This window comes from Tiliqua scincoides, chromosome 2 (assembly GCF_035046505.1).
Source record: "Tiliqua scincoides isolate rTilSci1 chromosome 2, rTilSci1.hap2, whole genome shotgun sequence".
In the NCBI taxonomy this organism is placed as follows: Eukaryota; Metazoa; Chordata; class Lepidosauria; order Squamata; family Scincidae; genus Tiliqua; species Tiliqua scincoides.
Genome location: NC_089822.1, coordinates 212323125 through 212350004, shown reverse-complemented (window position 1 = coordinate 212350004; position 26880 = coordinate 212323125). Strand labels below are relative to the sequence as shown.

The 26880-nt window shown below is 42.8% G+C and overlaps 1 protein-coding gene across 1 annotated transcript in view; it reads right to left on the bottom strand.

The window, feature by feature from the left end:
- The window catches only part of SLC6A1 (solute carrier family 6 member 1), a 37063-nt gene extending 27377 nt beyond the window's left edge, over positions 1–9686 (bottom strand). The window contains exons 1-5 of the mRNA XM_066618271.1: positions 9449–9686; positions 7013–7144; positions 5565–5665; positions 1600–1709; positions 1348–1480 (exon numbers count right to left, since the gene is read on the bottom strand). Of these exons, the coding sequence (XP_066474368.1) occupies positions 1348–1480; positions 1600–1709; positions 5565–5665; positions 7013–7144; positions 9449–9686 (714 nt within the window). The remainder of the gene's footprint in view (positions 1–1347; positions 1481–1599; positions 1710–5564; positions 5666–7012; positions 7145–9448) is intronic.
- Between the last annotated feature and the right edge of the window lie 17194 nt (positions 9687–26880).

The following is a 26880-nucleotide window of genomic DNA, read 5'->3' as shown; positions in this document are numbered from 1 at the left end:
TTACATTCTAGGCACATGGCCACAGAATTCCTCACTCACTAGTTTGTAGTGCCAGAAGCTCCATGCTCCCTTGTTCTACCTGCACACTCTACTCGTCATATTACACAGGCATTACACTCGTCAATTACACAGGCATCCCCAATGAGTGCAGAGAGAGGCATGAATTGATAACTTTATTAAAATTAAACGACAATAACCTGCAGTGGGGAAAACCTAGCTAAGAGGTGAACCCCCACAAGTGTGCTGGCTGCTAGTCATTTTGGGGGAAACGGCCTGGCCATCTGCCTCCCCCAGACCCCATGGATGTGACATACTGACTCAAAGTGTCACCCAGTCGGAGACTGGGTTATCTTATCGTGGCCAAACCTGAAGGGTCGAGGCAGCTGACTAGCACCGACCCACACAGGCAAAGCCTTGAGTTGGCCTTTGCTCAAACCAGCCAAGGGGCTTGCCAGCCAGCCTCACCATCCCAGACAATGGGCTCCCAGGATTTTCCCGCCTCTGCCCCGCACACCCTGTGGGAGCCGTGCAAACAGTGCTAACTGGGCTCTATGCACCCCAGTACCATTATTTCTGCTCTTATCCTTTCTACACACTTCCCCCCAGGGAATCCCTTGGGGAAATGCCTACAGTCAAAGCGTAAGTATCATCCCAAAGTGCCCAAATAACAAAATTTCAATTTTCATGTAATGACAGTTCATATATAGTATTAATTGACAAAGGTATCCAAAAGAACAAAAAGAAGGCTCTATCACTGACAGTAAAGAAATACAGTCAGTTCTCATTATCAGCACATATTATATGTGCTCCAGGGTTCCTGGAAACCCTAGTGAATAGCAAATTTGCAGATAACAAACCACTGATCCACTTCGTAGCAAGGGGTCCCCAAGGGGAAAGGGTACCTTGCCTGCCATAAGAAGAATCCATCAGAGACCCTAAGAAAGCCAGAAGAGAGCAGCAGGAAGTGTCACAGTATCTCTGAATGCTGCAGAAACCTTCCAGAGGCCGTAGAGACCTTCGGAATAGCACCCATGACCAATGTGAACCTTTAAAATGGCTGACGGAAGCTTCCACCAGCCATTTTAAAGGGGTCTGCCCTGGTCGCAGGTGCCATTTTGAAGGTCCCTGCAGCCTCCAGAAGGCATAGGGGATAACGAGAACAGAGGTGCAGATAATGAGCGGCAGGTAGCAAGTCTGTCCCTCGCAGATAAGTGGATTTGCAGGTAAAGAGAATGACTGTATTTGGGAAGAATGTATCAGTAAGACCTGTCTGTCTTAAATACATTTTTCAGATAGTGTACTGATTCAGAAGGGAAGACTATATGGGTTTGCAAAACATATTCTTACCTTTCCTGTCCAGCCTACCCCTTTCCAGATGCAAAAATACACTAAAATCCAGGCAATTGCTAGTGTAATTGCTAATGGCCAACGAATTTGGCCTGGTTTTTCCAGTCCATCTGTCATTTGGTGCATGTTACGCCTGAAATCAGAGAAAAAGTCTATCAACTTATCTAATTTTGCTGGTTTTGCACACGTACTAAGAAATGAACTATGCACACGTATTCATAGGAACAAGAATGAAGGTTCTTTTCAGCTTACTCCCAGAATTCCAGAACAGCACTTGTCATATTGGTGGTATTTGTTATACTGTAATTAGAGAAACAGCGGTCTGTGTTCCAGGGGTTTTCACAGTGACTCCATGGAAGATTCTAACAAAAAAGTGGAGATGAGCAATGAGATTAATAAAAATATCAGAAAAGTCAATTTCATGATTTTCTAAACCTAATAGCTGATGTGAAAACCAGCATGACAAACATGACCTCAGTTTTTCATAAGTTCACATCTGCCATGAATTAGACGATTATCAAGTAGCATCTAATCTGTTAGACCAGGGGTGTCAAACATAAGGCCTGGGGGCTGGATGCAGCCCCCAGAAGCTTTTTATTGTGCCCTCAGGCTCTCAACTACTGAGGTGTTACAGCTGAAATGGCAGCCCACATGAAAATTGAGCTTTCCCAAATCTTGAAATATGACCAAGATTTGCATACTTTCTCTTCTGTCATTTGCAGTTAATGAGTTTCTATATGAGAACAGGGTCTGATTTCTGGTCATTAGCTACTTAATGATGTCACTTTCGTCTTAATGACATCACTTCTGGTCCTCAGTCGCAGCCCTGAATGCTAACTTCGGCCCTCTGTATGAAATGAGTTTGACACCCCTGTGTTAGACGTTGTTGGACATCTACTCCGTGTTGGATACAATGTACCAGTGGGAAAAGCACTTCTATTTGTGCAAGGCAGTCCCTGATTTCCTTTTATCTCCCTGCTGCAGCCCCTGCATCCTATCAGGCTGTTTGAGAGGGTCTTCCAACCCTCACAAGCATATTTTGGGAGGTAGAGGCAGCATCAGACGTTGACTAAATCGGACACTAGTCCAAGGGTCCACCTGGCTAGGCCCTCAACCCTTAAAACTGACAGCAATGTTTTTTTGTGTGTGTTTTAATCATTTATTTTAATAATAGTACTGACAGAAGTGGTTACAACATTTTTTTAGATCCAAAGCATGTTCTAAAATAATTTTCTAAACTGACAGCAAACAATCTGGCAATTCACCCTTAGGTATACAGAAATGATGAATCAACTTCAAAACACTAATCACCTATTTTTATTTTTATTTTCTGACACAGCTTGTGTCCAGCATAGAGCTCACAGTCAACATCTAGTGGCAGGCAGATGTTCCTAACTAGAATTGGGCTGCCCTTTACAACAGTGGAACACAGTTTTGAGTCCACTGCCAGAAATGGTGGTGGGTTTAGAGTCGCTGCACAGCGCTGGCAGCAAAGGTAAGCTGGCCGCAGAGGTGGAGAGTGGCTGGTGGTGGGGGGAATAGGGTGGGGAGAGGGACAAATGGGGGAGTTTCTGGGCAGGGAAGGGGTGGGGAGGATGCAGAATAGGAGAGGAAGGGGCAGTTCTTGGTAGCACTAGCATGCATCCTAACCCCATTCTCCTTGCACTTGTGCCAGCAAAATAGCTGGGGCAGTTCTGAGAAGACCCATTAGGGCAGCAGAGATTTGCCTTGGGGTAAGGGAACAAATGTTCCTTTACCTCAAAGAGACCTCCATGACTCCTACACCCCCCCCCCCCCGGGCAGGATACAGCATGCGCTCCTTTGATGTGGCTGCACTGGCAGTGGAGATTTCATTAGGACTTGGCCCTTAGTTAAGTTACAGTTCTTTTGAAACGCAGCTCCGTTGAAATGTTTTGGAATGTGAATGTACTGTGTCTTTTGAACTGGTGGGATCGCAGGGAAATAGGGAGCTGTATGTAAGATCTTTGGAGTGATTCTTTGTACTCATATCAGTAAGGGTTGCCTAAACTGAGTATAATTTAAAAGTGCAAATTATTTCAGTGGAGCCACTCTTATCAGATTGTTTACTTGTTTTGGTCTTCTGATTCAAGGGAGTTGCAGGCAGCTGTGAAAGTTTGGTTTATGCCACAAACATGCTGTAAAGCACATTTGCGTCTCCTTGGGAGTTGGCCGGGCCGGCGCAGGGATGTGTGCCGGCCCACAGAGGTTGGATACAGCCTCTGCACCAACTTGGGGAGGGAGGGTTGCGTCAGCCGATGCAAGGGTATGGGGAATGATGCGGGAGGGAGGCGTTCCAGGAGGAGGGTGGTCCCGGGGCAGACAGGCAGTGGGAGGCAGGGCTGGGACCTGACTGTTATGCCAGATCCCAGTCCTGAACAGGGTGGAGTGGCTGCAAGCTGCTCTGTTTTCCTCAGACTTATGCCAATTCTGGAGGTTGTCCAAGTCCGAGGAGACCCATTGGAGCTATGGTGGTTACCCAGGGGTAATGGGAATAGTTTCTCCTTGCCTCCAGCTGAGCCACTTCTGGTCCCAATCTTGTGCTGGATGCAGCATAGCACTCCTGGCCTGCCTGTTCCAGCACAAGATAGAATTGCGCTACAAGGTGCCTTATCTTGATAAAGCTCAGCTGCTTTAAGAATCTTAGCAGTATCTTGGATAATCTATTAAGATAAAAGTTATACCGGTGACAGGGGCTATGTTATTGCAGAAACGTTCCAGGCAGCATGGACTACTGTCGTATAAAAAAGGGGGGCTTTAGAGCCATACTTGCAAAATATGGGGAGAGACTTTCCAACTGTCTTGCGAAATGATGTTACATCACTGCAGACTGGGGTGTGGGGAGAACCAGAAAGCTGGGAGGCAAGCAAAATTCTTGCTTATTTTCTTGTAGGCCACCTGGTTGGCAATGAGTCTCCTTGAAACCATGCCAGTTAAGTAGCTGGCACAAATTCAAGGAGAGAAAGGGGAATGTTGGGCAGTAAAAGGAATAGCATCCCATCAAGTCACTGCCACCGGTGTTCCTCACCTGATGATTCTCCCCTTCTTTGTCCTGAACCTCCCCAAACTGCCCACGCTGCCAACCTACCTGTTCCTTCACAACATTTGGGTGGTTCTGGTGCTCATGGGGACCCTCTGGTCATTTCTGCCAGCAGTGCCATCACTTTTAGCACATTTGTCTTTTATGACAGTGAATGAGAAGATCTGTTATTGTACAAGGGCCACAGAAGTGGGCCATATGTTTATGGCATCTGGTGATCTGAAGATCATTTCATTGTCAATACACCAAAGAATGAATTGCCAGATTGTCTGCCATATATTTAGGAAACTGTTACACTTTCAAAAAATTATATTAGCATTTTTGTATTGTATTGTATTTTTAGGTTTTAATAGATTTTTAAATATTTATATAATAAGATAGGATGTGTTATGTCTTCCACCTAGACCTTTTTTTCATTCATACTTTTTGTGTGATCAGGGTTTAATTTCCTTTTCTATGTATGAAAAAAATACTCTGGTCCCATGACACATTATTACTTGTTTAGGTGAAACTGTGTTCATATACCTGAGGTATGATTGTGCTGAATGCAACTAGGCTAGCTAATCTTCATCCCCAAAGAGGCTGCAACTGTGAGGGTACCTGCTAGAATCATAGAAGCCCCAAAGGGTATAGAACTTCTGAAGGCAAAGGATTTGCAAATCTTCTCCAGGCTCCATTCTTCCCCATAAGCCATCATGCCCAATGTCTTTTGCATCACCTACTTCTAATCCTTTCCCTCTATCCTAATGCTTTTCAACACAAACGTCCTTATAAGTATCTCAGATATCTTTTTACTCGAAATAATAATAGCAGCTTAATAACCACTTATTAAATTCCTCTGGGCATGGAGAAAGTACTTCTGCCTAGCAATGGCCCTAGGAGAAGAGGGTTCAAACTCCAGCTCTGCCAAAGACTCATCAGGTGACCTTGGGCAAGTCACTAAACCTCAGCCTCAGTTCCACATCTGCAAAAATGGGAATATCAAAGATTCATCTTGCAGGTTTTTGTGAGAACGAATAAGGAATGCAAAACATTTTGCAGACTGGAGGTGTTATTTAAATAATTTATAATGACTGATAGCATGAACAGAATAAAGTCCAGTTTAAATCAATTTAGTTCTAATGATAGTTTTTAATATAAAAGAGGAAAAGTAACTCACTGTGGTGAAAGAGTTGTATAAATAATATATAGCCCAAGAAATAATCACAATGTAGTAAATATTAAGCCAGAAGGACAAAACAGCAGCAGCTAATCCCACACCTGTAGGAGAAAAATACCCAACAATGTTACTCATATTCTCAGTGGAGGCAGTTCAGAATATATTAGTGAAACAGGAAAGGTTTAACCTGAAATAAGATCAAATTACTTTGTGTTTTTATAATTTCTACTAAGATTATGATAATTAGGCCTGAGTTTCATGACCATTCCTAACAATGCAGAGTTCACATGAACTGCCATTTGGGAAACCACTACAACCCTTGTTAATGAGAGCTAAACCATGGTGTATAAAATGGCACCTTTTGCAAGGGATAGATAGCTAATTTGTCATGAACAGAGAATGACAACAGGAAGAGGAGCTAGGAATTCATCAGTGATTCTCAAACTTTTTAGAGGCCCTAAGGCAGGATGTCAAACATCATAAGGCCTGCTGGCCAGCTGTGGCCCCTGGAAGCAATTTCTATGCCCCCTTCCCATTATAACTGGGCTCTCCCAGCATTACAATTATGCTCTCTCATATCTTAAAATTATGAACAAGATTTGGATGTTTTCTCTTCTGCTATTTGCAGCTATTGAGTTTCTACGTAAGAACAAAGTGCTCATTTCTGGCCATCATCTGCTTAATGATGTCACTTCCAGCCATCAGCAGGCGCCGTGAATACTATTCAACCTGCTGTATGAAATTAGTTTGGCAGCTCTGCTCCAGAGACTGCTGCTTGATTTATTAATGCCAAAGGATGCAGGTATGATAGTGATTGGGCAGCAGTGTCCACGTCCAAATAGCAGCTTGTTTAACCCTTGATGCACATAGCCTAATCTGCCCTGTCAGTTTTGTGAACCATCAAAAATTAGGTGGGTCCAGTAGTCCACAGTTTGAGAACCACTGCATTGGTTTGTTTTGTCTGAAATAATCCCAGGCACCCTGAGGGAAATTATCAGTTCCTTCCATGTCTCGGGGGCTCGTGTCATGCCCTCACAAAGGCAGATGGATCCAGAAAGCAAGGGGAGGAAAAACAGTGACTTCAACGTATTTTGACAGCATGATATTTGTTGAAGGAATAAAAGGTGAAAACTGCATCAAGAGTGACAAGCAGCAGCTACTCTTTCACAGATATGCAGAATTTTCTTTTCTCAGATTTTACAAGTAATATTAGATGAAAGGGAAAATGTGCTAGTGTATGAAATGTGGTGGTTTTACTGTTGTAGTTTTGGACTGAACTGAATCTGTTGGGAATTGTTCTGATGCTATATGAAATGTGATGACATAGGAGATGATAATCTGAAACCTATAAAACAGTACAAACCTAGTCAAAGTTCTCATAACACAGCCATAACATGTCTGGGTTGCTTTGGCTACTGATGCATCATTTGAACATTGGACATGCATACCTTTGAACATTGGAGCAAGCTTCCAAACTCCAAGACCTCCAATAGATGTGTACTGGCCAAGTGAACATTCCAAGAGAAACAAAGGAACTCCAGCAAAAATTAAAGTAAGGAAGTATGGAATTAGGAAAGCTCCTGAAAGGATAAAGAAAATGGACAATTAAAAGGAAACAGGTCCATCATTAAGCAAGAATTCCAACATTCATTTTTCCTTTAAATGTGCAAAAATTGAAATGTATTTTTTATTTGCATGTTCCTCCTGGTTATGGAAGGCTGTCTCCTGCTAGGGCTTTTCTTCTTTACTTGTAAAAGGGGTATTAAAACAATAGTCATGATTCAGACATAATTAAAAACTAAAAACCCACTGACTTATATGGGAAGCACTGCTCAGGGCAAGACCCCTTAGCTTCAGAAATTGTGAGATAATTGTTATAGTTCTCCTTTGACACTGCAGCCCTAAAGCAGTAGTGCTCAAACTTGGGCCTGTTGCATGCCCCGAATGTGGTCCCCAAAGCGTTCTGCTTTGGTACTGTGCAATGTTCTCCTCTGAGGACAGGGACACTCTGAGCAATCACGTCTGCCCAGATGTCCTGTTGCGCAGCCTTCTGGGATGCCAGGCAGATGAAGCGACATTATGCTGAAGTGGACCAGAATGGTCCACTCAGTGAACAGATCTGTGTGAATGCCGAATCCGACCACTGGGCCTGGGTTCACACAGCCCTGCCCTAAAAGCACATGAATATCACCAAACTAGGGCTATGCTGTGTTGTTATGTAGTATGTACTCAACCACCTAACAGAAAACCCATGTGACTGAGATCAACCTGGAGTTATTGGTGAAAGAGATAGAACTTTCTCTTCTGTTTCTAGACTTCCTAGAGGCACCAGTGGGTCACTGTGAGAAACGAGATGCTGAACCAGATGCTGAAAAAAGCCACTTAACTTTTACTAGTACTTAAGAGACAGAACTGCCAGTGTGTCCAAATAGCTGATTGCAGCACTTAGCTTTTTGAAATTAGCTGTGCCTGTTTAATCGCCCCCTCCAACATGCAAAACCAGATTCTGCCGGAGTAAGGCTGCAATTCTATGCACTTTCCTGGGAGTAAGCCCTATAGAATACAATGGGACTTACTTATGAGTAGACATGCATACGCTTGTAATGCAAGATAGGCACAACTGCTTTCCAAAAATTAGATCATGGGGCTGCTGTACAGGATAATAAAATGGTATTGTATGAAGCAGAGGCATTGGGGGGGGCAAAGCAGTAAGTTTCCTCAGGTGTCATAACACTTGTGTAAAGCTCAGCTTCTGAGCTGTTTGAGAAGGCGAGAACTTTTGCAGTCACGATTGGTTCGGAAGCTGAGGGGGAGGGGCCTCTTTATATGGACATCCCAGCGCCTGAAGAAATGTACTGCTTTGCCCCCGCTTCTCCAGGAACAATATGGTATGAAGCAGCTGTGGAGGCAGCATCCTCAATGAGGGGCAAGTGTCAGGACTTGGCTCTCATTTGTCAGGTTTCAAGCACGTAACACAGAATGGTTTGTATTACTCTTGCTCCAAACAGGCAAGGTCAAGGCCAGATCACACTCTGAGGGGGAGGAGGCAGGGACCTTGTCAGGACTCTGCTGTAGACAAGAGTTCCAGAAAGGCTAGGATTAGAGCTTGCTAGTTGCAGTGATGCTCAGACCAATGGGGAAGCCTTTAGGTCAAGGCTTTATAGGCCCAGGTGATTTGGAATTAGCAGACTGGTACTGAAGTTTAGGTGACACACTTGCAAGACTTACAACACAAGCCTATGCACATCTACTCAGAAGTAAGCCCTACTGTGTTCAGAGTAAGCCCTACTGTTACGCCCAGGGAGATACATATAGGACTGCAGGCTCAGGCAGCTGAGTTTGCAGAGAAGAAATAGTGTCAGTGGCTCAACAGATAAGATGCTTAGTTCTGACTACTCAGTGCCCCACTTTGAGACCCACCCCATGACTTCTTCCAGGAAGGAGCCAACAATGCAGTTTCAATGAGCCTCTCTATGGCTGTACAGGATGCTGGGGTGAACAACTCTGCTACCTTCGGGAGGATGCCAAAACCACTAGACAGGAACTAAAATACATGACTTCTGTGTAATATGATAATTCTGGGTTGCGGTGATATTTAAGAGGTTCAGGAAGTATCTAAAGTGTATTTACCATCCTTCACAGAAGACCACAAGAAGTAATCATAAGACCTCCTAGAGCAGTGCTCAAGTAAGACTTGCCACAAGCTCTCCTGTATATTTCACATACTTGTGATTAGTGCATCTGTAGTTGCTGTTCTTATATGTATGTTCTCTAAAGCCTTAAGCAACTGATCACATAAGATGAACAGAACTTGAGTTTTAAGAGGAAGCTTGGATTCCACTATAAAACATTCAGCAGACTTAGTCACAATCTGAAACATGTACCTCCTCCATTTTTTCCACAAAGGTATGGAAACCGCCACACATTCCCTAAGCCAATTGCGTAGCCCACACAGGACATAAGAAAGTCAAATTTTCCCTTCCAGGTGTCTCTCTCTGGAATATCTCCTTTTTTCTTCTGCACCTTCACTACCAAAGTCTTAGGTTTGTCATTGGTGATTGAGGCATCACTGAGTTCTGTGGAGATTTGCCCATCGGCAACTTTTGTTCCATTTGTTGCCATGTCTCTAGGTTTAGATGGAGAGGCTCTTGCAGCTGGACGAGAAACGTCAGCACCAGTCCACGTGGACAGCAGCTTTGCGGCTCTTGAGTACCCAACTAAGGATTTATGGAATTGTTAAAATAATAGAGGTGATGCTTGAACGTGTGAAAATCCAAACAGATATCTTGTAATAGGTGTTCGTATTAATCTGAAAAACAAGATTAAAGTACATTTTCATTGGTTCTCCTATGCCTTCAAGTTGCCACAAAAGCAGGTTCTCCTATGCCTGTGCGCTTGCCACAAAAGCAGTCATGCAATTTTATTTCTTATCCACACATGGAAGCCTTTTTCAGAGTGAGTCAGAGTTCGTTTAGTGACCTTCTTGAAAACTGAACTCACAAAACAAATATGAAACTGAAATTTATCCAAGCTATTTGTGTTTTGAAGTACAGTGGTGCCTCGCAAGACGAATGCCTCGCACACCGAAAAACTCGCAAGACGAAAGCGTTTTTGCAATTTTTTCTGCTGACTCGCAAGACGAATTTTTCTATGCCGTGCTTCGCAAAACGAATTTTTTCTATGGCCGTGCTTCGCAAGACGAATTTTTAAAATTAAAAAGTTGAAGTTTTGTGCTTGAAATTTTTGAAATCCTCTGTACAGTACAGTATGTATGCCTTTAAAGAGCACTTAAACACTTTGTAAAACAAATTTGACTTTGTTCTGACTTTTTTTGCCCATAGGAATGCATTAATTAAATTTCAATGCATTCCTATGGGAAACCGCGCTTCGCAAGACGAAATGTTCGCAATACGAAACGACTTGCGGAACGAATTAATTTCATCTTGCGAGGCACCACTGTATGTCTAAGGCTGCAATCCTACACACACTTTAGTGGAGTAAACTGCACTGAACGCAATGGATCTTAACAGCCAAGTAGATATAGGACTGTGCCATACGTTTCATTCAGTTTTTTATGAAGAAGGGGAAGCACAATCATGAAGTGGAGATGAATCAATTCACATTTCAACAACACTCCTTCTCAAAACTTGAATTATGAATGCTTAACAAATCTTTATACTTTTGTCAAAAATGTTACCCCCGCTGAGTGAGAGCTGTACACATGGTAGGGTCATGTTAGGGAACGTTACTGTAGTCTTCTCGTCAAAAAACAGATCCCATGCACCTAAACTAACACATCTAATCCAGCATGTGATTTTGTTCAGCAATATTTTAAACTAATATTTCTGTTTTAACAGTAGGAAAGGCAAACAAATTTTTTGCATCCATTTGAATTCTGTACCCCAATTTGTAATTTTCCTTGCTCATTGCTGGATTTGTTTGCAGACCTAAAAGGAGACAAAATTCAAAGGGGTATTCTCAGTGTTATCCTAACTGCATGGTAGTAACTTTTTGAGGATGTGCAATACCTGCATGGCAGCAATACCTGCATGTCTGTAATAATGTTTTCAATGCCAATGTATGTGTTAGAGATAGAATACTGCAATGTTGCTTAATAACAGTAATTGAATGTGTAATATATATTGTCTAAAAATACTCAAAACAAGGCCGTTGAGAGAACACAATGCTTATGCCAAACGTGTATACAAATTTACTAACATCCTAATCCAGGGGTGCCCAAACCCCGGCCCAGGGACCACTTGCAGCCCTCAGGGGCTCCCAATCCGGCCCTCGGAGAGCCCCCAGTCTCCAATGAGCTTCTGGCTCTCTGGAGACTTGCTGGAGCCCATGCTGGCCCAACGCAACGGCTCTCAGCATGAGGATGACTGTTTGACTTCTCACCTGAGCTGTGGGACAAGGGCTTCCTCCACTACTTGCTGTTTCACACCTGTGATGCAGCAGTGGCAGCAAAGGAAAGGCTGGCCTTGCTTTGTGCAAGGCCTTTTATAGGCCTTGAGCTACTGCAAGACCTTCATTCATTCATATAAGTTCCATCTCTAATAAATTCATTTATGTAAATTTATACAAATTTTAAATGTAAATTCATTCTTTTTTTCCATGGCCTCCAACACAGTGTCAGAGAGATAATGTGGCCCTCATGCCAAAATGTTTGGACACCCCTGTCCTAATCTGAACAAATAGTTGACTAGCTTTGGTTGTAATTACAACTATAGTTTATAATAATCATGCCATCACATTTATAGTGTCCATGCTAAGTTATACGCCAGTGAGCTTTTTCTACAATTTTACTGAAGTCCCTGTCGTTCATTGGTGGTCGTCCTGCTCAGAGCAAATTACTAAAAATACACCTCCTGCACCATGTAAAGCAGTAACAATCTCTTTTATCAATTAGACTAAAACCTTTCAAGAGATTATATCACAAATGTAGAGCATGTACCCATAATATTATCTTTATTATGATAATAAAGAATTGAAAGATGAGCCAAAAACTAGTATTTACTATTGAACTTATAAGGAGTGCAACAACTTTCAGTTTAAAAAACAACAGCCCAACAGTACTATTGTACTGGTAGAATTACTGATGAAGAACCCTGTTGTTGGCAACCTTCAGTCTCGGAAGACTATGGTATCGCGCTCTGAATGGTGGTTCTGGAATAGTGTCTAGTGTGGCTGAAAAGGCCGATTCGGGAGTGACAATCCCTTCCACACCAGGAGCAAGTGCAGTCTGTCCCTGGTCTGTCTCCCTGGCTATGCGCCTTCCTTCTTTTCCTCTTTGCCTCAGACTGTTGGCCAAGTGTCTCTTCAAACTGGGAAAGGCCATGCTGCACAGCCTGCCTCCAAGCGGGCCGCTCAGAGGCCAGGGTTTCCCACTTGTTGAGGTCCACTCCTAAGGCCTTCAGATCCCTCTTGCAGATGTCCTTGTATTGCAGCTGTGGTCTACCTGTAGGGCGCTTTCCTTGCATGAGTTCACCGTAGGGGAGATCCTTTGGGATCCGACCATCATCCATTCTCACAACATGACCGAGCCAACGCAGGCATCTCTGTTTCAGCAGTGTGTACACGCTGGGGATTCCAACTCGTTCCAGGACTGTGTTGTTTGGAACTTTGTCCTGCCAGGTGATGCCGAGGATGCATCGGAGGCAGCGCATGTGGAAAGCGTTCAGTTTCCTCTCCTGTTGTGAGCGAAGAGTCCATGACTCGCTGCAGTACAGAAGTGTACTCAGGACGCAAGCTCTGTAGACCTGGATCTTGGTATGTTCCGTCAGCTTCTTGTTGGACCAGACTCTCTTTGTGAGTCTGGAAAACGTGGTAGCTGCTTTACAGATGCGTTTGTTTAGCTCGGTATCGAGAGAAAGAGTGCCGGAGATCGTTGAGCCAAGGTACACAAAGTCATGGACAACCTCCAGTTCATGCGCAGAGATTGTAATGAAGGGAGGTGAGTCCACATCCTGAACCATGACCTGTGTTTTCTTCAGGCTGATTGTCAGTCCAAAATCTTGGCAGGCCTTGCTAAAACGATCCATGAGCTGCTGGAGATCTTTGGCAGAGTGGTGAAGAACCCACCAATGATGAATTATGATAATCCAAATGTATTTGTTTCATAATACAGTCTTGCCTCTATATTTCCAATCAAATTTCAGTACTCAGTGCTCTTTCCATACATTCTTAGCTGAATTGTTCTCCCCTTTCATCTCGGATTGGATCTCAGAGCAGAAATGTTGTACTTGGGTAAATCACCTGCATTGATTTTGCTGGGTAAAGAAAGAGATGCAAAAAATACTTTAGTGCGCCTGCATTGTGTCCACAGTTGCATTCTCCCTCTGCATCCAGCACTTTTAGAAATTCGTACATCTCTTTTTGTAGCGCATTCTCTTATTGTTCTAATTATATTACACAACCAAATCCATTTTATATACAGAGCCTGATGGAGCAAGGTGTTGTAAAGACAAGCCATCCATTATAGTGATACTAGTTCAAATCCTTATGTGTTCTTGCGCCTCTTGTAGGCTTCAAGGTGCCATCTTCTTCTGTACATCACAATCCACACTTGATTAAATTTTATTTTTTACTGTGGTAACCTCCCATGTGTCTTGACATATTTGATATTTCTTGCACTCATTCTATTGTATCAGCCACCACACAAAAATGAACAGATAAACTGATAAAATGTGAAGACTTTTACTTGGTACCTATTTGGATTTGTAAGAATTGCTGACCCAGAAATCCAAGTGAGGTTCAGTTCTGCCAGAATCTCTGGGTTCCGCTATATTCTGCAGTAAAGTGGAAGTAGTAAGATCACTTTCCTTAACATTTTTGTAATGTCAACCAGGCTTGTAAGTGCAAAAAAAGTATCTGTGCATGCTTTTTTTTTTAGGGTAAGGGAAGAAAGGCATATTAGCTGGATGTAAAAAAACAAACAAACAAAAAAACACTGTAGTACAGCTTCCTGTAGACTGGGGTGCCCAAACCCCGGCCCAGGGGCACTTGTGGCCCCCAGGGGCTCCCAGTCTGGCCCATGGGGAGCACCCAGTTTCCAATGAGCCTCTTGCCCTCCAGAGACTTGCTGGAACCTGCGCTGGCCCAACGCAACTGCTCTTAGTGTGAGGACGACTGTTCGACCTCTTACCTGAACTGTGGGACGAGGGCTCCCTCCACTACTTGCTGTTTCATGTCTATGATGCAGCAGTGGCAGCGAAGAAAAGGCTGGTCTTGCTTTGTGCAAGGCCTTTTATAGGTCTTGAGCTACTGCAAGACCTTTATTCATTCGTATAAGCGCCATCACAAATATATTCATTTATGTAAATTTATTCAAATTTGAAACATAAATTAATTCTTTTTTGAGAGAGATGATGTGGCCCTCCTGCCAAAATGTTTGGACACCCCTCCTGTAAACAATGAATTACCAAGCAATAATCTCAGAATATTTCAAATGAGATTATAGAATAACACCCAGCCTCCATATTGCCATGCACATTTTACTTATCGGTTTGGTCTATTGTTAGTTCCTCTTCAGGCTCATGTTGTTGTTGTTGTTGTTGTTGTTGTTGTTGTTGTTGTTGTTGTTATTATTATTAACAGTATTTATATACCGCTTTTCAACTAAAAGTTCACAAAGCGGTTTACAGAGAAAAATCAAATAACTAAATGGCTCCCTGTCCCAAAAGGGTTCACAGTCTAACAAAAGGGCTCACAATCTAAAATGCTATGTTAACAACTGTTCTTCCAGATTTGTTTCCAAGATGCTGCACTGCAGTTTTCTGTCCAAGTTTTAGGTTTTCCCAATAGCTCATTTTTCTCTATCCCACCGCATAATTTAAACAATATTTATTGTAAAACCATGAATTGTTTTACACGTACGTTAACTCAACTTTCTGCATGTATAATGATGTCTTCATATCTCAGATAGTTAGAAATTCATGTGGGTTTCTTTTCCTTTACTGGGATAAAGATTCATGACATCACAGGAATAGTCAACGACAATTTTCTAGCACCACCTATTGAGGAAAACTAAGAAGTGCAAATTCGGAACTGCTATTTTTTATGAAGTACAGTATATTGTATTGAAAGGAACTGAGTTATAGCCTAGTATTCTAGAACTTTTAATATGAATCCAGTGTTAATCTTTTTGTTTTCAAGTTTAGAATAAAATATAATCTAAATTGCACTTTTCAAAATTTAAAGAACACAGCCTATACCCTCTTGAAAATGCGTATCTATACGAACCATGAATTGGAGTTTTCTGAGCTCTATGCAGTTTAATGTGACATCTTTGTGCATTTCCCTGCATTGATCCCAAAGAGTCAAAGGTAATTCACATGTAGTTGCATGCCCTACATAATGTTGAATATCTTGAAGAAAAACAACCTTCCCCAAAGAACGGTTGTACATATAACCATAGTGCCTTTTGTCAGGAATCTCAAGAATTGAAAAAAGTTATGCAACAGACACAGATGAATTTTTAATGGGTTTTGATTTTTGTCTATGATTTAAACTAGATTAGCACTGCAGAATCAGAACTCCAATTTTTGAAATTATTATTACTTACAACAAAGACAATACCTTTTTTTTAAAAAAAATGCTTTTCAACAGTCTGTCATATATATTGGTTCCACACCAAAAGTTTACATTTTCTGCATCAAAGAAAAGTTAAGCGAAAGCAGAAGTGGGCAAACTTTCAACTTTAGGGATCCTGGACCTTTAACAATTGTGTAGGAGGGAATCTCAGCAGGTGCAGCTTGTCATCTGTGAGATGACAAGCTGCACCTGCTGAAATTTCCTCTCCTACATAATTGTTAAAGGTCCAGGATCCCTAAAGTTGAAAGTTTGCCCACTTCTGAGCTAAAGCAAAATATTCTGCTACTTCTCTAAGCCATTATATACAATGCTGCATTCAAACATTCCAGCTAAATATTTGTTTTCAGCTAGGGCAGTAACTGAGAACTAACCCAGGATTATCTCTTCAAAAAATAATGACCTTCAAACAGCATCACCTTATACTAACCATTAAACTACATGCAGCTGGGTTCAAACTATATGGGACATAAGAAATTCACCATATTCAAAACAACCCTGTCCATAATAGCATGATGGGAACAGAATCTAAAATCCTGCTCTTTTATTATTGATCCTGTAAGAAATGCTACCCCCATACATTAAAGATCATACTCTTTACACATTCACTCAGCTGCACTGCCAAGGTCAGTTCCAGATTTGAGGGAGGAACTGGCAAGCACAAGTGAGAAGGAACTGCACCAGAGCAAGAGTGCCTATGCAACTGGCTCTTGCAGGCTCAGTGCTATCATGGCTGTGCAAAAGCACAAGGTCGGACATGAAAACACCAAAGCAGCTGTTCATAAGTCAGGACATCACTCAGTTCATAAGTTGGGAACTACCTGTATATAGCTGGCCATAGTAGTGATGCAGATGATAAAAGGACACTTGGGCTGTGATCCTATAAACACTTTCCTGGGAGTAAGCCCCATTGAACACAATAGGAGTCAGTAGAATGCAAAGGATAGTGCCCTTAGAGTATAGGAGATTCAAATGAGTTAAAAAATCTCTTTGCAAGATAACAATTCTTCAAAGTTTTGGTATCCTTAAAATGCTAGATTCCAAAACGACATTTTCAATTCCTTCCAAAGCTGAACTTTCTTTATTCATGATATTGAATACAAAGCTTGGGCTAATGTGCACCTGAAACATTCAAGACACAAGGAAATGAGCAAAAAGAACTGCAAATGATAATATTTGGAGGAAGTTGTGGAGTTTAATTTCAAGAACATTTGAATATTAGAGCTTGGGGAGGATGAATAACTTAAATTAGATAAATGAACATAGTCTGTACCTTTGCATGTCTTGGGAACCATGAAAAATCGAGGCCTTACTTCCCGAGGCTATATGAATGTTTCGTCTCAGACTGAATTGATTCTCTCCAGCTCCTAGCAGTAATAAACCCCAGGCTTCACCGTCATGTCTCTCCACAGCAATTCAATTACTCAGACTGCTTCCACTCCCGTTGGCTGCTTTACTGCTACACGAATGACTCTTTATATTAGCTGCAGCTGGGCTAGCTGGTGCCTAAAGGCAAGGGCGGGAAGTAACAACTGGAACGACTTTGCATGAAGCTGGAGAGTCAAAGCCCTGCAGTTTTTTGATATAAGCTCATGTTCGAATCTGCAGAAGAATAGTTTGCCTGTGACTGCTCCAGAGTGTGCCATCTCTTCTAATGTGAACTGGCAGTGAGGTCAGTCACAGACAAGGAGGTGGCACTGGATGTGTGTATGCATGCACATCCTTGCAGAAAATATTCACTTATATTCACTCATATTTTCTCACCAAAAAGGAACATTACGAACGTAAACCCAGCTTAGGGGCTGGTGTGCCAGCTGCAGTTGTATCTGCATCATTCATGCCTAACTAACCGCAGTGGTCCACACCTTGGTGACACAGAAACTCACCTATTGCAATGCAATAGTTCTATGTGGGGCTGCCCTTGAGGACTATCTGGAACTTACAGTTAGTGCAGAATGTGGTGGCCTTGGGGCCTAGGCAATTTAATTTAGTCCACTGACTGCCGATCTGTTTACAGGCCCAATTCAAAGTTGTGGTTTTTTGACCTTTAAAGTTCTATGTTGCTTAGAACCAGGATAGTTGTAGAATGGCCTTCTCCCATATAAATTGACCTGTCTGCTAAACTTAGCAGAGGAGGCCCTCCCACACATGCCGCCTCTAGTGGAGACCAGATTGACAGCAATGAGAAGAAGGGTCTTCTTTGCGCTGGCATTTTTATTATAGTTCTCTCACAGTGGGATTAACAACTACAGTACCTCCTCCCTGTTAGCCTTCCAGCAATGGCTGAAGTCCTTCATTTTCTACCAGGCCTTCTCTTCTTTATTAGCTGCTTCAGGGTTTTGTGATTGTATTTTGTTTTAATAATTTTCCCCCTATAATATTCTTTATGATTTTAATTATTATTGCACTTTATATTTGGTCCTGTTTTGACATTTTACTTTTTTTATTTCTGTACTGTTTTCTCTCGCATCGGTAAAGCAGCTACAGCCTCCGACGCATCCTCGGCATCATCTGGCAGGACAAAGTTCCAAACAACACAGTCCTGGAACGAGCTGGAATCCCTAGCATATATGCACTGCTGAAACAGAGACGCCTGCGTTGGCTCGGTCATGTTGTGAGAATGGATGATGGCCGGATCCCAAAGGATCTCCTCTATGGAGAACTCGTGCAAGGAAAGCGCCCTACAGGTAGACCACAGCTGCAATAAAAGGACATCTGCAAGAGGGATCTGAAGGCCTTAGCAATGGACCTCAACAAGTGGGAAACCCTGGCCTCTGAGCGGCCCGCTTGGAGGCAGGCTGTGCAGCATGGCCTTTCCCAGTTTGAAGAGACACTTGGCCAACAGTCTGAGGCTAAGAGGCAAAGAAGGAAGGCCCATAGCCAGGGAGACAGACCAGGGACAGACTGCACTTGCTCCCGGTATGGAAGGGATTGTCACTCCCGAATCGGCCTTTTCAGCCACACTAGACGCTGTTCCAGAACCATCATTCAGAGCACGATACTCTGAATGATACTTTCGAGACTGAAGGTTGCCAACTACTACAACTACTACTACTGTTTTCTCTGTTTTTCTCTCTTTGAGTGTTCTGTTTATTTGGATGGAAAGATTAAATAAATAGTTTGTGGAATTCATTGCCATAAGACATAAGATGTCTTGGATGGCTTTCAAGGCAATTGGACAAATTCATGGAAGATAGGTCTATCAGTGGCTACAAATCACTATAACTATGGGCGCAGTCCTAACCAACTTTCCAGCACTGACATAGCTGGGCCAATGTGGTATGCACTGAATCCTGCAGTGGGGAGGTAGTCAAGGGGGCCTCCTCAAGCTAAGGGCATGTTTGTTACCTTACCTTGGGGGCTGCATTGCGGCTAAGTAAGTGCTGGTTAGGATTGCACCTAAGTAAGTGCTGGTTAGGATTGCACCCTATGTCTATCTTTGCTTCAGAGGCAGCTTGTCTCTGAATTCCATTTGCAGGGGAGCAATAGTGAGAGAGAAGTATGGCTTATGAACTTCCCAGAGACAGCTGGCAGGACACTGTGGGAAAGAGGATGCTGGTCTAGATGGACATTTGGCATGTTTGAAAAGGGTTTTTCATATGTTTTTATATAACTTTTGCACAATGAGGATATTGTCTCACAGTCCAATCCTAACCAACTTTCCAGAGCCAATCCACTAGAACTAGTGTTGCACCGGCACAGGCTGCTTTATGACAGTCACAAAGTAGCCTCTGCTGGCATGAGCTGCAGGCTTGCTGCAGAGGAGGCCAGACTGACCTCCCACATGCCAGTGGATCCACAAAGACCCTGGAGCAGGTAAGTCCACACATGGGGTTGCATGGAGGTAGGGAGGGGTTTGAACAGGGCAGAGTGTGGAATAAGGCAGTGATGGGGTGTGGGAGAATGAGGATCAGGTCCAGGACGCGGCAGGTTCAGCAGTTGCAGTGCTCACCAAATCCAAACCCCCTTCCTGGGCCTGATCTACTTTCACAGATCAACATGCCAGAGATTACACTGGTGCAGGTCCGAATTGAGTCATAGTAACTGCTGAGGCTTTTCCAGGGCAAGAGGACAAATGTCAGCTTACACTGAGGAGACCTCCAGCAGCTGAAAATCCTCTGTGGGATTGCCACACAGGGATTTAGGTAGGACTGAGCTGTAAGACTGCTAGTATTATATTACTTCTATACAAGTCAATGGTATGACCACATTTGGAATACAGTTCTGGTTGTCACACTTCAAGAAGGATTTTGTGGAGCTGAAAAAGGTGCAAAAGGGAACAAGCATAATGGTCAGACTGCTGGAGCATCATCCTTATGAAGAACAGCTACAGCATTTGGAGCTTTTTAGCTTGGGAAAAAGGTAATTAAAAGGTGTGCATGCATTATGCATGGTGTGAAGAAGGAGAAGTGTGTCATCGTCATCATCGTCCCCGTCAAAATTAGAACCAAGGAATATTCAATGAATGATTAGTGGAATACTTATGATAGACAAAATAGGCACTTCTCCACACAGTGCATAAATAGTCTTTGAGAATCATTGTCATAAGATGTGGTGATCGCTACTAATTTGAATTCCTTCAAAAAGAATTGCACAAATTGACAGAAGACAGGTCTATTAAGAGCTACTACTCATGATCGTTATGTGCTCATTCTAGAATCAGAGGCAATACATCTCTGAACACAAGTTACAGGGGAGCAATAGTTGGAGAGAACTATGCCTTCCTCATTTGGTTGTGGGCTTCCAAGAGGCAGTTAATGGGCCACTGCTGGAGACAGCATACTAGACTAGATGGGCCTTCGGTCAGATCCAGCAAGGCTTTTCTTATGCTTTCATGTTCTTATGCCATTTAACACTAGCAGGCCTGCTACATTTACATTAATAATATTGAATTAGCACTTTATGGCATATATGTGCCTTCAAAAAGTGCAGCTTTGGGTTGTGAAACACTGAGAGCACAATCCTAACTCCTTATGTCAGTGCTTTCCAGCACTGACTTAAAAGGCAATGCAGCTCTGAGGTAAGGGAACCAACATTACTTTGAGGAGGCCTTTGTGAGTGACACCCAACTGCAGGATGCAGTACATGTCCCATTGGCACCGCTATGCCAGTGCTGGAAAGCACTGACATAAGGGGTTAAGATTGCGCCCTGAGGCATATTGCATTACGATGCAGCCAAAGGAATCAAAAGGAATACCTTTTAATTTGACATTTTCCCAGTTTTAAGAAATGGGATCAACAGCACAGAATTGGCATGAAGATAGCTAGGAAGTTATTTTAGAAAGTTTGACTGTTATTAATATAAATATTTTATTATTATAATACACATGTAGAAAAATCTAACATAAAAATCGAACATATGCTGAATTTTCATTCAAAATTAGATGGTTTCTAACGCTTTCACGCTAACAATGGCAATCTAGATCAGCTTTATCTGAGTGATTCCATTCTGCTGACTGAATTTCACTCTGTAGGTTCAGTTGCATGTTTTTTGGTCTATTATCCATGACTAAAGTAATGGCACAGACCAGCTGTGCAATGTTAAAGGGCTGCCACCTTTTCTGACTTGATGCCAGGGAAGGTTTATGTGATAGATTGAAAACAGCTAAATGCTTTGCACCTTTGGCTAGAGAAAGAGTTGACAGGGCATTTGTGTTTTATTTCTTTCGATGATTTGCTGATGCTGTTGTGCAGCTTATACCAGACTAGCTCAGAAAAAGCCTTGCTTATCTTTTATTTTATGGCTAGTAATTCTGCTGGAGGATGGTGATACAGAAGTGCATGCCTTTGGGGTGCTTCCTGGAAGGACACTGGCTGACCCATATGAGCATCCACTCATCCAGACATATAGCTACACAGTCAGTAATGTTCAGTGCCCAGAAGCACAGACAGGCAATTCTGTTGGAAACACTGCAACAAGAAGTCAGAGGTTCTAATTTCTGTCCCTCCAGTGGATGGGAGATGTAAAGGTAGCTTAGAGAGTCTTGGAACAGCTGCTCATTCTTAGCTGACCCCCTATGAAAGGAAGACAAATCCTCAGGCATAGCAAAAAAGTTGCATCAAGACAAGACACCCTGTGGCACAATAGCATATTGGATAGTTGGTACTTCTGGAGGCAATATTGCCATAATGAATTAGGCTATAATACAGAACATCCCTCTAGGGAACACAGAGCTCAGAGACAACTTGCCCTCTTTTATTGCTATAGGGATCTAGCAGCCTGCAGAGCCTGGCAGATGTGGAATGGGGGCAAGCTTCCAGCATGTGGAGGGAGCCAGTCTAGCAGTTGCCCTTTGGCCCAGTCTATTTCCAAAGGAGAGCAAACAGATTCACAATATTAAGAAAAAAACAAAAAACTGTGTGCTTAATACTGTACTTGCTTCATACTTGCTTGAAGTCCATTACCATTAGGTATAACTTGGAGGGAACACAGTTTGCAAGCCAATTTTAAAAGCTGTAAGCAGTGGTGGCTCCTTGGCTCATGTTGTTCTGTGAAATTACTTTTGGAAGCATAGAAAACCTTCCTCCTTCCTAAAAATCTGACTTGAATTATGCATATTGTTTGAGCACATTCCTCCATACACCATATTGATTTTTGGACATTTGTTCCATGTTTATAGTACACATCATAGCAAGAATAGTATGGTAAAAAGTGATACCGTGATACCAACTTGGGCAGAAGAAGTATAACATTTGCTATGAATTACTTCTTGGTGAATACTAATCAACTACATTCAGTTTCACTGGAGAAGAAATGTTGAATTTGAAATGCATGTGAACTATTGATTGCTATTGCTATACTTACTGTATCCTAGGGAGGGCTCTGACATTTCCCTTCAAATTCTCAGTTTAATTAACATGCAGATGACAATATCACTTGCAAGACACTGTGCAGATGTTGCTTTCTGGATGCTGTGAATGGTGCTTGAAATACAAGCTGAGCTATCAGAGTGGCAAGCACTTGCTAAGTGGTCCCAAAGTGCACATACATAGTGTAATCTACCCAGCATCCCAGCTGAACACATTCATTGTGTGTCAGCAATAGTTTGCAGAATGCAAAGAGGAAAAAACATTTCCAGAGTTACAATCTGGTACTCAACAGAGATGCAAAAGGATATTTGGGGTGGGGGAGCGACAGGAGACATATACACTTTACTGAAGTTTAGGGGATTATATTGAGGCCATCTCATGAGTCTTGTTATGGAAAAAAACACACATAAATTAAGTCCATACGAATAAGTTTAATTATTTAAATTGTTAAACCCACATTCACATGTTGTTAAAAGGTATTCTCTTACTGAGACATTTTGGGTTCTCCTGGCAATTAATGGGCCAAATTACAATGTAATGCAAAACAACTGGAAGAATGCTTTCTAAAACATTGAAATAATAGTTGTTTTGTTTCAACAATAGCCAGCTAACTAGCACATGATGGGCATCCTGAAAATACAAGCAGGCTCTTAAGTTCTAGCTTTCAAAGAGGGACACTACAGCTGAAAAACAATCTGTCACCTCAGTTTCTCGGATTTGGCCAGTCTAATTTCAACCCCTGCTAACTGGGTTAAGAGGCACATTTTAAGTGGCTGTTTCCTTATATTTAGCAGGGGTAGAGGAATGGGCTGTGCTCATCCCAGCATACCATATTCTCAGCTGCTGATAATGAGGAAGTTATTATTACGAATTATTATTAATCTTTATATTAATTATTATTAATATCTATACAGGTGTGTTCCTGTATCCACGGATCCCATATCTGCAGTTTCAATTATTCGCAGATACAGGGGATACCCAACACAGCCATTACTTGTTTTTTTTCATCATCTCGATGACAGTGCGGGTGTTTTGTGCTTTAATTTGCTTAAACTGATGATGTGACATGCAGGCTGCTAGTCTGCACACTAGAGGGAGACTAACAACATTAACAGGAAGCAGGAACTTCTGCTTCCTGTTAAAGTTGTTAGTCTGCCTAGAGCCTGCAGGCAAGGAGCCTGCACCCCATGTTGTCAGTTTAAGCAAGAAAAACCTGTGCTGTCATTGTGACATTGAAAAAATGAAGGTAATGGATGTGGGGGGGCTTCTATTTTTTTAGCATCCTCCGTATCCACAGTTTCTGTATCCTCAGGGTCTGTGGAACAGGCCTGCATAATGTACTGCTTTTCAACAAGAAAAGTTCATGAGATGTTTTACACAGAAATATAAATAGCCAATTCAAAGAGCTCAAAGGGCTCACAATTCGAAAAACTGGGAGCTGTCTTCATTTTTTCATTCTGCAAATGGACGTGTTCCATTTCTTGTTGCTAGTCCAGGGCCATTATCTGGAGCTCAGGATCTATTTCTGAAACTGGATTGCTTATGCTGAAATCATGGTTTGGGGTATGAAGCCATAAACTACTTTTCTTTCTGAAAAGGCGAAACCTGGGAGGAAAGACAATCATATTACAATCTTGTGTGTGCGTGTTGGATGGGGGAAAGAAGAAACTGTCTCTCCAGCTCCCCGGATTTCTATTTTGTATTTTCTGAAAAAGAATGCTTAAAGACCCTACCAGTAGTTCCCAAAGGTTCAGAACACACTCAGTGGGTAGGAACTTGATTTATGGTGTGTCATGAAAATGACAACTTGATCTGTTGGCAACCTTCAGTCTCGAAAGACTATGGTATTGCACTCTGAAAGGTGGTTCTGGAACAGCATCTAGTGTGGCTGAAAAGGCCAATTCGGGAGTGACAATCCCTTCCACACTGGGAGCAAGTGCAGTCTGTCCCTGGTCTGTCTCCCTGGCTATGGGCCTTCCTTCTTTGCCTCTTAGCCTCAGACTGTTGGCCAAGTGTCTCTTCAAACTGGGAAAGGCCATGTTGCACAGCCTGCCTCCAAGCGGGCCGCTCAGAGGCCAGGGTTTCCCACTTGTTGAGGTCCACTCCTAAGGCCTTCAGATCCCTCTTGCAGATGTCCTTGTATCGCAGCTGTGGTCTACCTGTAGGGCGCTTTCCTTGCACGAGTTCTCCATAAAGGAGATCCTTTGGGATCCGGCCATCATCCATTCTCACAACATGACCGAGCCAACGCAGGCGTCTCTGTTTAGGCAGTGCATATATGCTAGGGATTCCAGCTTGTTCCAGGACTGTGTTGTTTGGAACTTTGTCCTGCCAGGTGATGCCAAGAATGTGTCGGAGGCAGCGCATGTGGAAAGCGTTGAGTTTCCTCTCCTGTTGTGAGCAAAGAGTCCATGACTTGCTGCAGTACAGAAGAGTACTCAGGACACAAGCTCTGTAGACCTGGATCTTGGTATGTTCCGTCAGTTTCTTGTTGGACCAGACTCTCTTTGTGAGTCTGGAAAACGTGGTAGCTGCTTTACTGATGCGTTTGTTTAGCTCGTTATCAAGAGAAAGAGTGTCGGAGATCGTTGAATCAAGGTACACAAAGTCATGGACAACCTCCAGTTCATGCGCAGAGATTGTAATGCAGGGAGGTGAGTCCACATCCTGAACCATGACCTGTGTTTTCTTCAGGCTGATCGTCAGTCCAAAATCTTGGCAGGCCTTGCTAAAACAGTTCACAAGCTGCTGGATATCTTTGGCAGAGTGGGTAGTGACAGCTGCATCGTTGGCAAAGAGAAAGTCATGCAGACATTTCAGCTGGACTTTGGACTTTGCTCTCAGTCTGGAGAGGTTGAAGAGCTTTCCGTCTGATCTGGTCCAGAGATAGATGCCTTCTGTTGCAGTTCCAAAGGCATGCTTCAGCAGAACAGCGAAGAAAATCCCAAACTAGGTTGGTGCAAGAACACAGCCGTGCTTCACTCCGCTCAGGATGTCAAAGGGGTGTGATGTGGAGCCATCAAAGACAACAGTGCCCTTCATGTCCTTGAGGAAGGATCTGATGATGCTGAGGAGCCTGGGTGGACATCCAATCTTGGGGAGAATCTTGAAGAGGCCATCCCTGCTGACCAGGTCGAAGGCCTTCGTGAGATCTATGAAGGCTGTAAAGAGTGGCTGTCGTTCCCTGCATTTCTCCTGCAGTCGTCTAAGGGAGAATACCATATCAGTGGTCGACCTGTTGGCTCAGAATCCGCACTGTGATTCTAGATAAATGCTCTCTGCAAGTACCTGGAGTCTCTTTAGTGCAACTTGGGCAAACAGCTTTCCTACAACGCTAAGGAGAGAGATGCCGCGGTAGTTGTTGCAGTCACCCCTGACGCCTTTGTTCTTGTACAGCGTGATGATGTTTGCATCCCTCATGTCTTGAAGTACTCCACCTTCTCTCCAGCAGACAGAGGATTTCATGCAGCTCAGTGACGATGATCTCTTTGCAGCACTTTAGGACAACCTGATCACTCACAAAGAAAATGTATTGAGCCCTATGGAAAGTGAAACTGAGCTGCAGTGTGCATTTAATTGTGAGTAGGTGAACATGCCTTGGTCCACTTAGAAGGGCAGGCCAAGAGTAACATAATGCCACCAGAATTATCCCAATCTGATGGAGGCCCCAAAATACTCTCAAAAGGAAGCCCTCCCTCCAAAGCTGAAAGGAAAATATATTGAGCCATATGCCCCATGGGTGTTTACTCACAAGTAGGCAAGTGTGCCTTGGCTCTTATTGAAGACCAGGCAAAGAAGGACATAAGGCCAGAATGGTCCTGATCTGATGAATGTGGAACTCAACAAATGCTCCAGAAGCCCCCCTCCCCCCACAGTAAAAAGGATAAAAACAGGCGCTTGAGCAGCTGTAAAAGTTTTACTTTTACAAAAAAGTAAAACTTTTTTGGCTCATAAAGCTAGGTGGGTCCAACTGACTGTCGTTTTAAAAAGTGGGTTCTGGTGCTGAAAACCATTGCCCTACACTAATTAAACAGAGAAAAGACATTTTACTACTCTAGTAGAGGAGATGTGTATGAAAATTCCTGTCTTTTAACAGTGAAGAAGTCAGACATTTTCCAGTGTCCTTTCCCTCGCTGCTTCTGGCTATTTTGCTAGAAATCTAGTATGCTAATACAACAAAACTGCATGATCTTCCATAGCATTATTAATTCTAATTCACTAATAGTAACTAGGCAGTAGATTAGCATGTCCGAATAATGCTTTCTAGCAACGGAAGGAAGGATTTAGAGCAGATTTAAAATGTGATTGAGAGACACCATGACAGAGCAGGACAGCTGGAAAAAAAAGTCTCCATACAGAGCAGTTCACACATACTGCATAAATACTTCCAGATTGGAAGTACAGTGTAAAACAA